A 13926-nucleotide genomic window follows, 5' to 3' on the forward strand; every position below is an offset into this window, starting at 1 on the left:
GCTCCTTATTAAGACCCTTTTTTAGTAAATATTTGCTTTCAATGCTCCATGCCCAATAAATGATTTTGTTTTTCCTGATGACCAAATTTATATGATTTTCAGGCCATTTCTAATTGCTTATCTTTCCAAATTGGTCTGTTTCCTTTATTATTAGAGTCTCTGTGTTAAAACTTTCACAGTAATTACATCTTGGAATCATGGTAGTTAGTCCTAATTTCACCTATCTTATCCTATTGTGATACTATGTATCTCAGTATTCAAATGTACACCCCAAACCAATGCTAGAAAGCCAAAGTGCAATATTAGAAGGAGTGTAATTCTGTTCTCATTCCATGTACATAGCAGGTATAAAGTAAATATTAGACATGTATGTGGTGAAGGCACATAAATGGCAGAGCAAAGATACAGAAACTGTTGGTATTGACATGTTATAAGTGCATAAGTAAAATTTTATACAGTGATAAGCATATATTTTGGAGAAATAAATAGTGTGATACTACACTTGATCTTAGCCAAAAGACCGAGAAGCGATAGCATGATAGTTGATAATAAAGTATGAGTATAAAGTCAGCAGACTTATAACTTACTTTCATAAGTTACACCTAACATAACCCATGAAGCCATATAATTGAAGTATAGAAGTTGCTCAAGAACAAAATCATTCTCTTTTTCATCTCGAATGCTCAGAATATGTGATTTTGGATCTGTTGAATAAAAAACTTAGTCAGTAATTTAAGAAATTCTCTCGAATGCTTTATTTTGTTTGATAGATTTAGAAACCCCCTCCTCCCTCCAGTTTAATATACTCCAAAACTTAAACAATAGTGGAAAACAAGAAAGACATGCAAATTAAAACTTTCTCATTGTATTAAATTGAATAGGCTAGGGCATTTTCAAACATTTCGACGCTGAATTTGGTCTTATAGAATAATGAGAAAACCAGTAAATGAGAATTTAAAACATTGATTCATTTAACTTTTCCCACCTAAGGCTTATTTTGAATTGGTGCAAATCCTCTATATTAATGCCATATTGTCAAAGACTATAATAAATAAAGCTGCTTGGATGGGTTGTAAGCTAGAGCTTCCTTTTCTTAAAGATCACTCTTATATTGGGACTTACAAAGTTTATATTTCCCAAAATGTGTTACACAGAAAATTAGCAGGAGCTCTTCAGAAAAAGGCTGCATGAATAAAAACTTTGAAATATTAGTTAAATGAAGTTAAACTACCTCATTTATATTGCAGTATCTTAATATCCTATGGGAAGCATTGGTGTTTCTAAACTTTGTTATTTTTTTAAGTGTACATTTATGTTGAACATCTCTTAAAATTAGTGTTCTATGGACCACCCTTTGGGGAACACTTTGATATTTTCCATAGGAACTTTCCACCAAATTCATAGGTTCATTGTTGAAAAGTCCCAAGTATTCAGTAATCTCAAAGGAAATATCTGAAGAATCTTGAGAGCTGAAAGTATAAAATATGGATTTCTTTAAAGCAGAGTTGCTTCTTTGCAATTTATCTATGCTTTTGACCACTCAAATGAGCCAATTTTCTCTTTGCCCATAGATTACTTTAACACTCTCTTCTCTGCTCACTAGTGTCATTTCTTTTCCTTTTAAAGTAGAATCCATTTTGTTTATACATGCAGAAATAGACTAATGGACTATTTCTGTAATGGACAGGTAAAGAAATTTACCTGTTAAACTTTCCCATTTTAACTAAATACAAATTAACATATGTTGTCATTGACAATGTAGAAATTAGGAGATTTAATTATCAGTGTCAGAAATAATTATAACACACTCAAGTGAGGTTTTTTTTTTTTTAAAAAATGAGTATTATACAATATATATTGGCAATACAGTGTACTTACGCAGTTTTTGACATTGATTATGTACTTCATCTTGTGTTATTGCAGTATGTCTATTCTTTGCTATCATAAATTGTAGCAACAGTTCTGAAATGGTATCCATGGAGTATTTAGAACAGGAGATGGACATTGAATATTGCCAACTGGTTTGGCCTCTTTTTCAGTCTCATCTAGAGAAAGAATTAATGGTAAGAATTCTTATTTCAGGTATAAATGTTAAATCCTGTTCACAGTAATTAGATGTGATTTGTAGCAAATATCCAGGAAGTCAAGAAATAATAGCTTGGTAATGCTCCTTCTGTTTATATTCAAATATAGTGTGACCTCTTAACAAGCTTTCTGTAGCAAGGAAATTAACACAATTTTCTTTCCCCTGCTGTGGACTGAGTGGAAGAATGTAAAAATGAGGTGCTATTAGGTTAAATGAAGTTTCTGTCTTCCTGCATTACCAAATGTCAAATATGAGGGGCCACTTCCGAGAAACTATACAAATATATTAAATCAGACATCTATCACTTTGAAAATTCATCTTCAAATTTCTGCTAACTAATCTCTAACTTTAAAGGAATATTTTAATGAAAATTCATCTTCTAAATACTTTATTGCTTTAACAAAGCAGACACAAATAATTTAAAATATGACATCTAGAAAATCTGATTGTGGCTTTTTTCCACTTTATAAAAAGTATACATTCAAAGCAAAGCAAATACAGTTAAGTTCTACTTAAAGCAAATAAAACTGATTTGATATTTAGTAGAGACTGTTCTGCATCTTCCCCAGCTTACAACTCTCTTTGTGTGTGGTGTTATCTTTCTACCACAAACCCACAAATGTGGACTCCGGGCTATTGTAACACGATTGTCCTCTGATGGTGCTAGAGACTGCATACCTGACTCAAGCTGAGTCCATCAGATTCTTAGAATCTGAAATATGGATTTCTGAGATAGTCCATCTCCAGTTATGGCTATGAACAAACAACTGCAGAGCCACCACCTTTTGCCACATGCAGAGAGAAATGGGAAGTACATAGACAAAAGAATGCAGATCCACAGACAGAAACCGAGGGGAGAGGTGAAGAGAGTATCTTTGGTTCTTGATTCCCCTTAAGTTCTTGATTCCTGCTCTTCTTGAGGTTCAGCTCTATCGCCATTTTGAGAACCTAAATTTCCCTTTAAGCTTAAGCGAGTTTGAGTAGAGGGCTATTCCTTGCAAAATAAATGGCTCAGAAAAGCAATGTCAGTTGTTGATAAGAATTATAGAAGAATTCCCACAAATACAAGTGTTCTATAAAAATATAAATACAACTATATGCAAACTGAGACTAACAGGGACTCAATGTTAATTACCATTGTCAGCTAATATAAAAATAAAGATTAAAACAAGTATTAACAAAGTAATGATAAGACATTTAATATATAATAATTCTACTTGAATACAAATTTTCACAAATCTCTTATGAAAAGGATACTATAATTTCTTTACAATTTTAAAACCAGATTTTACAAAATCATGTCCCCAAATTCTCCTATTCATGAGACCAATAGTAATTTAACAATTAAAATAAATGAAATTAGCATACTTCCTGGATAGTAGCAAATAGCACCTGGTTGATAATCATTACAATCAGATGTTTTCCAGAATCCATCAGGATCTAATATTACACAGGCTTCAAGTTGCTCATTATTTTCAGCCCAGCGAGTAAATTGAAGATGTTTCCCATCTGACCAGCCAAAGTTGAGTTCATCCTAGGGTGCAGAAATACCTTTAAGGTGATAATACTTCATGTACTCCCTTTTGTATTATTTTGACCCTCATGGTCAATAATGATTTTTGATTACATCTTAACACATCTTTGAAGACATATATGTAGCATTACTATGCTTCAGGCACTGTTCCAAGTGCTTTACAAATATTAACCTATCTAAACTTCATAATAACCATATGAGACAGAGACACTATTATACCTATTTGCAGCTGAGGAAATTGAAGACATGTAAGGTGCATAAAGTCACATAGAATATAAACTGCAGTGCTGAAATGCTAACCTAGGCCCTAGAGTCCATATTCTGAATCATTACGTTACGCTATCTCACACATAATAGGAAATGTTGGTTGTCAGATATCAGAAAGTTTATGTGGAATGAGAACCATTTTAAGTACTGACATAGTTGGAGACAACATGGCATAGTGGAGAGAACATGGACTTTGGAGCTAAGTGTACCTTAGCTTCAGTCACTTATTAGTTTTTGATTGTGAGTTTTCCTTACCAAGTTTCCATCCCCTTATCTATTAAATGGATATGACAATGAACCTCATGGGGTCAGAATCAATGGAATAATGTATGAAACATAATTCAGTTGCTAGCTGGTACATAAAAGCGCTATTTAAACATTAGCTCCCCTCCTCTTAACCTCTCAGGCCTTGTGGGTCTTACCCTACTGTTTTCACACCTGCCTTTGAGGAGAAACTTCCCCATTCACTATATTCTATTGTGTGCTGGAAGTCTGTGAACATCTATATTTACATCCTAACAAGTGCCTAACCCCATATGATTTTTAATTCTACCTTTCCTCTTTTTTTCATTAGCTGAACAGACACAGCAGCTCCTGATTGCAACACATTGTTGGTATGAATTAAAAAAAGTGTTCAGGGGCCTCCCTGGTGGTGCAAGGGGTAAAGTGTCAGCACTATGAAGCTATCTGCAACCATTACAGCATGAGTTCGATCCCCAGCCAGGGAGTTGACCCACATGGTGCAGCAGACCTCTCCTGTCTCATCCGCTGCTCCCCTTAGCAGTATATTTCAGTGGATCTGCCTATTCTACTCCCCACTCTGTCTCTGGGGAATCCTCTCACCACCCCCACACCTCTGGTCTGTACCCCAGCTCTTGTATGCATAAATCAATAAATCTTTTTTTTTTTAAAAAAAGTGTTCAAGTACATGTTCATTAGAACTCTGTCTTAAACAATAAAACACCAGATCTTTTAACAGTGCAAAGAGGATAGTCTCTAAAAATTACATACTCTACAAAATCCATTCACTGAAATAAGATTTTAAACAACCTTCCATTTCTTTTAATCTGTTATGAAGACGGTTACGAAGAATAAAAAACGGCACATTCTATCACTCAATCTTGGAAGTTGACACTGAAAACTTACATCTTGACTGATGAGTCCAATCCATAAAGAAGCATTTCGAAGGGCTGCCTGCACAGTGAGAAACGCCTGCTGGAAATGGTCTGTGATGCTCACCAAGTGCATGTTATCTTTCTGACACTCCATGAGTGCATCAGACCAACTCAGATTCTTCATGATTATTTTGTACAGATTATTTAGGTACTTTACAGTTTCTGAAGTGTTCTGCAAGGTCTGGTTGGCTTCAATTTCTGTGTGCAAAAGAAAAATAAAAACCCACAAAGACTATCCACACTGCAAGTCATAGGATATTTTTTCAAATATCTCCCAGTATGTATCTACTTATTTATTTATGCAATTCAGGTTTTTAGTGGAAGAACTTGGTATGTTTTTCTGCATACCTTCGGTAAAATGTATGTGCCACAACATTTGTTTTCTAAAATTAGAACTAAGTTCTGTTTTAGTTAATCTGATTTAGGAAGGAGAAAGCTATAAATAGCTGTAGTAGAATGCTTTTTCAGGTAGGTGTCGAATACCTCCTTGGTTGAAATGCTTCAACAAGAGAAGATGTTAGGTGTTTTCTTACAAATTTTTCATCTAGGAGAGCTCTCACAAAAAATACACACACACACACACACACCCATCCACAAGATATAAACTTTATTTGCATTATTACTTTATAGTACTACTCTGAATAAGGTAGTTACTAAGAAGTGAGACAAATGGGCAAAGATTAATTTAGCATAAAATTTCTTGAAAAGTACAAGGAAAATATATTTATGGTTTTCACTACATGACAAAATTAAAAAATACATTTGTTAAAAACTTACTGTGATCAATGAAAACAATTTAATACCTTTCTTAAAAATATCTCTGTGAATATGATCATTTCTTTTTTATAGATTTTATTTTTATTTGGATTATGGAAGGCATAGAGATCCTTTTATAATGCTTTCCATCCTTTTTTGTTTTTTTTTTTTTTTTTTGGTGCTAAATTTAATAGTGAATGTTTATACTGGACTCAATTGAAAATATTAAGAGTTTTAGCCTCTTTTCCCCAAAACAGAAAGTAAACTGAAAATTACCAGAATAGAAAGGAGAACAAGATACAACTTTAACTTTCTATCATTAGACAGCTCTTCTTCCTAATCCTACTACTAAGCCTCATTTGTTGCTTAATTTTTATATTTAATTAAATATAGTAATGATACTTGAAAAATCACATTCCCTTTAAAATAATCTAAGAAAATAAAGATTTAGTCAAATTGAAATTTTAAGGAAGCTACATGATTATAAATAGTAATTCATTTATAAGATGTTTATGAAAAAGTAACGGACATAGGCAATAGCATAAAATACCATAGTTATTTACATAATAATCCATACCTGAATATTTCTGACAGAGAGCTAGAGTGTGGCTTTCACTACAGGAAGTAAAATTCCATGTCCCAATAAAAGGTGACTTTTGGAGGTTGACCATTAGGGCACAGTGGAAGTGGGACTCTTCTTCAAAAAACTAAGAAAAAAAGGTAAATTGTTGGAGCAATCATGAAACTAATAGTTAGAAGATACTAGCCAGAGAACTTGATATACCTGGTTGAGTTTCCCTCCTGTGAAAAAATTCCATGAAGGAGCTAACTATGAAACCACTAAGAAAATCCTGATAACATCCAAAGCCTGGGAAAGGGGCATTTAATTTCAGAAAACAAGATAGTGACAGAATCAATAAATGTATTTCCAAACATATAATGACAAACTGTTAAAGATGAAAATAAAATTATAGTAATATTTAACACTCAGCTATCACTCTTCACAGCTCAAGCAGAGATTGCTAATTAACTTATTAGATTTTTATAAAGACAAACTGTATACTATGTGATAGAGAAATCACTTAAAGCTTTAATTCAGTACTATTTACCATAAAAATTTCAGTAAGTATCTATTTAGATTTCACTCCCAACCACAAATTAGTAATACTAGACATGAAAATTTATTCAAATTATACTGTCCCTATACTTTTGCATATTTTTGAAATATACCATACTTAGAATATAAGAAAAGTAAGTTTATCCCAGGCACTACAGATGAAAAAAGCATATACACATGATACCAAATAAATACTAAGCTGAAAATGAAATAATCACAAAAAAGAATAATATGCTAAATAGAAAAACTTTATGCTTTGTGTATACATTATTAATAATGTATACATTGATACACACATAATTATAATATATATTATATATTACATGTACTAATATATAAATATGTAATATAATACTGTTATGATATAATATATGTAATATGTAATATAATATATACAATATACATTATATAATATATATATAATGTACATTATTAAATGTTTTTTAAAGGAAAGATAAACTAAGAATTTAATATAGGAAATTAGGACATGAACAATACACAACTCCAAGAAAAACAGTATATAATAAGGCAGTGGTATACATAAATGTATCTCAAGCAATAGGAGTGGAGGGTGGAGAAGAGGGAGAAGAAACCCAATAACATACACCAGTTTTTGTAAAAATCTAAATAAGGAAAAGTTAAAACAATCAAAAAAAGATATGAAGATTTAAAATTATAATACCACAAACAACTCTCATCTAATACATTTGAAAATTTAAATGAAATAGCCAAGTTTCTTAAAAAATACAAATTACCATAATTATTACAAGAAGAAACACCAAAACATACCAGTAATTTTGAAAGAAACTGAAAATAATAATAGCTCATTTTAAAAGCAAGTAAGGTACTGTGCTAAAAAGCTTAAAATGAATAATCTCATATAATCCTTATGCTCTAAATACAACAGTATCAGAATTTACAGATGAAAAAGTAAGACATAAGAAAAGTTAAGTGTACTTCTAAAGGCATCCTGTTGTCTGAATGGAATTCAAACCTAATCAATCTGACTCTAGAGTTTAGATTCTCACTGCTGCACCAAAAACTTTTATTATTAAAGAATGATTTCTGAAAAGGGTTCTAGCATCATGTGGGTTTGCAAGTAGTTTCTTCAAACCTTCAGGAAGAGATAATTTCACAGGCTGAGACATATTTTCAAAACACAAACCAGAAACCTACCCAGTTCATCTTATGAAGCTAACATGATCAGAAAAATAATCTGGCAATGTAGCATAAAAAATTAACTGTGAATATAGTTGAATACATTCCAAAAAAGAAATTTTAACGAATTTAACTTAGTAGAATGATAAAATAATAATTCACTTTGAGTCACTCAATTTTAGAATGACAACATAAAGATGATTTAAAATAACAGTATTAATGTTACATTAGTGTATTACACCACATATCAATAGTCCTAATGAGAAAAGCCATATGACAATTTCAATAGACACTGGAAACAAGTTTTAGAAAGTATAGTACTTATTCTTAAATAAAAATTTTAAAAATGTTTGTTATAGTATGACGTATCTTAAAATGGCAAAATCATGTATAACAATGCAGGAAGGCAGACAGTCCCATTAGAGTCCTGATCAAGTCTAGGATAGTGGCTATTTCACCTAGTATTTTCCACCTTTCTGCAAGTCCCTGCATATGTAGTGAAGCATGAACTGCTATTTATAGATTATGATAATCTAATAAGGATACACATGAAAATCTGCTGAAAAGTTCTAAGAAGTAATAAGAGCTTTTAGCAAGATAGATGCCTGTGAAATAAATATATAAAATGCCAAACAATAACTTTCCTAATATACAAAGAAAAAATCAAGAAAAACCTGCCATTACCAATGGCAATAAGAGACAGAAACCCTAGAAACATGTCACAGAGTGGTCTACAGGAAGACTTGAATAAATGGAGACATATATACCACATATATGTTCTTAAACTGGAAAATTAAAAAAGATGTCAATTCATTTTAAGTGTCAAATCCACATAGAAGGTTTATATTTAATTGTTGTGGTTGGAAATTTACTAAATTATTTTAAATTTTGCCTAGAAAAGTGGACAAGAATAAAAATATTTTTAAAAAGGCATACAATAAAGCATAACTCACACTATTTTTTAAAACATTGTGAAATTATACTATTTAGGCCAGTATGGCAATTATATAGGGGCATATCTCATACACACAATATATATATGATAAAGGAGGTATCCTAGGGGCCTCCCCGCTGGCACAGCGGTTGAGCGCTGGGTTGCGAAGCTGCCCGCAGCCTCTGCAGCGCCAGTTCGATCCCCGGCCACCGGGTGAGGGTCCCACATGGCGCGCAGACCTCTCCTGCCACCCGCTGCTCCCCTCAGCAGTGTACTTCGTCAATCTGCCTGTTCTACTCTCCACTCTGGCTCTGGTAAATTCTTTCACCCTCCCACGCCTCTGACTGTACCCAGTGCCTGTATAAATAAATAAATAAATCTTTAAAAAAAAGGAGGTATCCTATATTGCTTTTAACAAATGGAAATACATGCAATAATGATGCTATGCAATTGGCAAATCGGGGGGAAAGGACTGAATAGTCATTACAACATAAATCATATGCCATGGATGGGCCATGTCAGGGGAAAAAAAGGTAACCTATATAAACAAAATGAAGAAAATATAGGCATACATTTAATGTTTACATTGATAGACTTTCTAACTTAAAGCAGAGGATGAAAAAAGAAAATAAACAGATTTGAATATATACCCCCAAGATGAAAACTTATTTCTGTAACATTTTTGGTATCCAGAGTCAACTGGAAAAAAAAAAAAACAACCTTGGGAAATATTTGCAGCAAACATAAGAAACACAGGGTCAGCACATTTAATATTTACAGTCATAAAGTCAATAAGAAATACATAAAATCTTTGGTAGATAAACTGGCAAAGAATCAGAATATTCACATCTGTGGAAATACAAATTGTATATAACTTATAGAAGTTTGTTTTCATTAGATATCAGAAAACTATAAATGAAAAGATGAAATCATTTAAACTACAAAACTAGTGAGAATTTTTAAAAGATGATGCTCATTTGAGGTGATTTAGTAGAAAAGCTAAGAACACTGGCTCTGCAGGCTCTTGGATCTGATTTAAATGTGGATTCTGTACACAAAAGCTTCACAATTGCTGGCAAGTTACACGACTCTTATATCTGCATTTCTAGGGTAGGGAGGAGTAACAGACCTATTTATTTATTTATTTATTTATTTATTTATTTATTTTTTTAAAGATTTATTTTTATTTATTTATACATGCACTGGGGTACACTCAGAAGCACGGGAGGGTGAGAGAATTCACCAGAGCCAGAGCGGGGAGCAGAGCAGGCAGAAGGACCAAAGTACTCTGCTGAGGGGAGCAGCGGGCGGCAGGAGAGGTCTGCGCTTCATGTGGGACCTTCCTCCGGTGGCTGGGAGCAGCCGGGGATCGAACCGGCACTGCAGAGGCTGCGGGCAACTTCGCAACCCAGCGCTCAACCGCTGAGCCACCGGGGAGGCCCTCCATTTTAGATCTATTGTGCAGATTAAATGAAATATGCATGTGATATGTTAGCAGAGCTCCTGACACATTAACTGCTCATAAATGTTAGAAATTATTAATATGCTGGTATGGATAAAAGGGACATCACAATATATTGCTGACAAAAGTATAAACTCACAAAGCCTTTTGAAAGGCAATTTGGTAACCAGAGCTTTATAACTATTTTTATCCTCTGATCTGGCTATATAACTTCCATTGTCTTTTAAGGAGTTAAACTAAAATATAAGCAAAGGTCACACACAAAGATGTTCATTGCATCACTAGCTAGGATTGTGTAAAACTGGAAAGAACCTAAATGCCCAGCATTGATTAAGTAAAGGATGGGGGTCTCTATCAAGAAATACTGTGCAGGTCCTCTTGGTGGCGCAGGGGGTTAGATGCAATCTATGAAGCTGTCTGTAGCCACTGAAGCTCAAGTTCACTCCCTGGCCAGGGAGCTACCCACATGGTGCAGCAGACCTCTCCTGACTCGCACGCTGCTCCCCTTAACAGTGTATTCCAGTTAGTCTGCCCGTTCTGTTCCCCCACTCTGTCTCTTGTGAATCTTCTCGCTCCCTGCACATCTAGCCTGTACCCCAGTTCTTGTATACATAAATAAATAAATCTTAAAAAAAGAAATACTGTGCAGACACTGTAGAATTAGGCTAGCAGAGGGGGAAAGAAGAGGGTAGATAACAAAGTGGGGAGAAAGCGCAATGGAATATGGTTGAGGACTATGGCTGCTTTGGTGGTGGGTATGATGTGTAACATACCTGAAGGATGTGATCGTATACCTCTAAACCATATTCAGTGTTGCAAACCAATGTTACCTCAATGACAAATGATACAATTAAAAAATGCCTACCATGAACAGCTTTTAATGGTATAAGAAACTACTTATGATATAATGCTAAGTCAGAAAAATAGAATATACAATCTTTATTCTTACATCAAGGATACAATGTATGGAAAAGTCCTTGAAGAAAAGAAAAAAGTACTAAAACACCCATTGTGATTTCCTAGGTCAGCATTAAAATATGGTTTGAGGTTCATTTAAAAGGTCATGAAATTATTTCAAAGGATCTCAACTTAACATTTCTGATAATAAAATAGTATCAGATAAAGAGACTAGTGTACACTAGATTAGAATACACTAGAGTAGAAAAGAAAGACAGTATCAGTGTCTATAAGCTTTAGGGGTAGATATTTTTTCCTTAAATATATACATATTATATCTATGTACTGGATGGTGATTTAAATGTATTTCTCACTATGGGTCACAGATGAAAGTTTAAAAGCTACCAGCCTAACTATAACTGGGCTCAGGAAAAATAAGGTATTTTTCTATATCATGTTTACTTTTATATAACTTCCAAATTTTTCTATTACCAAACATTACTTTGATATTCATTTTGTACATAATTATATACAATTCAAAATTCCCTTTGCCACCAATATAAACCTTAAGCAAAGTAACATTGCATCAAGAATTGAGTGCTGCCTAGGACATATTTTGTGATTTGACCTTAATGTTAATTTTTTAATCTTTGCCCTGTGTGAAAAAGGTGGTTTGTATTCAGCAAATAGGGAGGACAGAAGTAGAGGGCAACAATGTTATGGTATAGGATAACTATTATTAATATAATACTGTCTCCCCTTCTATAGTTTTACATTTAGTTCTTAGGAAAAAATGATCACTAATTATCAATTTTGTATTCTTTGCCTTAGGAGACTGAGGCTGACAGTCCCAAATCTCAAAATGTTAAATAAAGCATTTATATTTGCATTCATTTGCAAAATATAAATTCACTATGGTGGTCTTACATCATTACTAAATAGTGCTAAGGAATCTGATGTGATAATGAAAAATTAGAGAATCTACCTCAAGACTGTGGAAGGTCCTTTTGTTCTTATTTTTTTTTAAGATTTATTTATTTATGATTACAAGAAGTGGAGCACAGGCCAGCGGTGTGGGAGGTGAGAGGATTCACCAGAGACAGAGTGGGGAGCAGAACAAGCAGATAGATGGAAGTACACGGCTGAGGGGAGCAGTGGGCGAGTCAGGAGAGGTCTGCTGTGCCATGTGGGTTGCTCCCTGGCCGGGGATGGAACTCGTGCTGCAGAGGCTGTGGACAGCTCTGCAGCGCTGTGCCCAACCCCTTGCACCACGGGGGAGGCCAAGATCCTTTTGTTCTTATAACAGTTTTATTGTGTAAAAATTCATGTATGGTCCAATTCACCCATTTAAAGCATACATTCTATAGGGTTTAGAATATTCACATAGCTGTGCAACTATCTCCCCCGATCAATTTTAGAACGTTTTCACCACTCCAAAAAGAAACCCCATGCTCTTTAGCTATCGCCTTCTATCTTTCCAACCTCCCTCTTCTCTGGCAACCACTAGTCTACTTTTTACCTTTAAATTTGACTATTCTGGATGTTTCATACAAAAGGACTCATATTATAGGCTCTTGTTCTTAATCCAATAATTTATAAAAGACTCAGGGATTTCACAGAGCTATATAGATTATATTGACTTAGAAAAAACTTACATTTGTTGGCATTCCTAGCCCCCGACCAACCAACAATGGGTGGAAGTTACTATATGTCAGCTCTCTGTGATCTACCCATTTGCTTATTCTTTCAAAGGCACTCCAGCGCAAACCAATCCATATAGTAGTATCCACATCCGGAAGTAAGTATGTAATAAAATCTGTCAGAAAGAAATATTTTCAAAAAAAGCATTTGACTTGTTCAAATTAAAGACATGCTAAAAATATCAATGAATAATACTTGTTTATCTATCAAGATAATCTTTTACCTACCTTGTTCTCTCTGATTCAGCACTGAAGGAAGGGTGCCACCATAGGAGATACAAACTTCACCTGCTTGAGCAAATGTGAGAGACCGGGGTTCAATCTTTAGGAAACACTGCAAACAAAAACCACAAATAAAGCATAAGTTTCCAACATGGGAAAGTTACATCTTTTAGAGGGCTGCTAATTTTTTGGTCTGTGAAATATGGAAATTTACAAAGTAGTACTATAAGAATACTTTCACACTCTTCATTTAAACAACTGTAGAATGTTGTCCAGATTATTTTTTAAATCTCCCACTGACTCAATGTTAAAGGAGCCTACATTATCTCACTTAATTTTCAAAGCAAATGGAGATAGTTATACACTGGAAAATTCAGTAATTTTTTAAAAAGATTTATTTATTTATTTATTTATTTATACAAGCACTGGGTACAGTCAGAAGCGCGGGAGGGTGAGGGAATTCACTAGAGCCAGAGCGGGGAACAGAACAGGTAGACTGACGAAATACACTGCTGAGGGGAGCAGCGAGCAGGGCAGGAGAGGTCTGCGTGCCATGTGGGACCCTCACCGGTGGTCGGGGATCGAACTGGCGCAGCAGAGGCTGCAGGCAGCTTCACA

General features: G+C 34.2%; 1 protein-coding gene across 1 annotated transcript in view; it reads right to left on the minus strand.

The window, feature by feature from the left end:
- The window catches only part of LY75 (lymphocyte antigen 75), a 121895-nt gene that overhangs the window by 55964 nt on the left and 52005 nt on the right, over window positions 1–13926 (minus strand). Inside the window, 8 exon segments of the mRNA XM_054699771.1 lie at window positions 588–704; window positions 1879–1950; window positions 1953–2045; window positions 3455–3620; window positions 5034–5260; window positions 6396–6525; window positions 13042–13202; window positions 13315–13420. Coding sequence (XP_054555746.1) covers window positions 588–704; window positions 1879–1950; window positions 1953–2045; window positions 3455–3620; window positions 5034–5260; window positions 6396–6525; window positions 13042–13202; window positions 13315–13420 — 1072 coding nt within the window.

Source organism: Talpa occidentalis, unplaced genomic scaffold (genome assembly GCF_014898055.3).
Source record: "Talpa occidentalis isolate TD23 unplaced genomic scaffold, MPIMG_talOcc4v2.1 talOcc4.3, whole genome shotgun sequence".
NCBI classification, from domain to species: domain Eukaryota; kingdom Metazoa; phylum Chordata; class Mammalia; order Eulipotyphla; family Talpidae; genus Talpa; species Talpa occidentalis.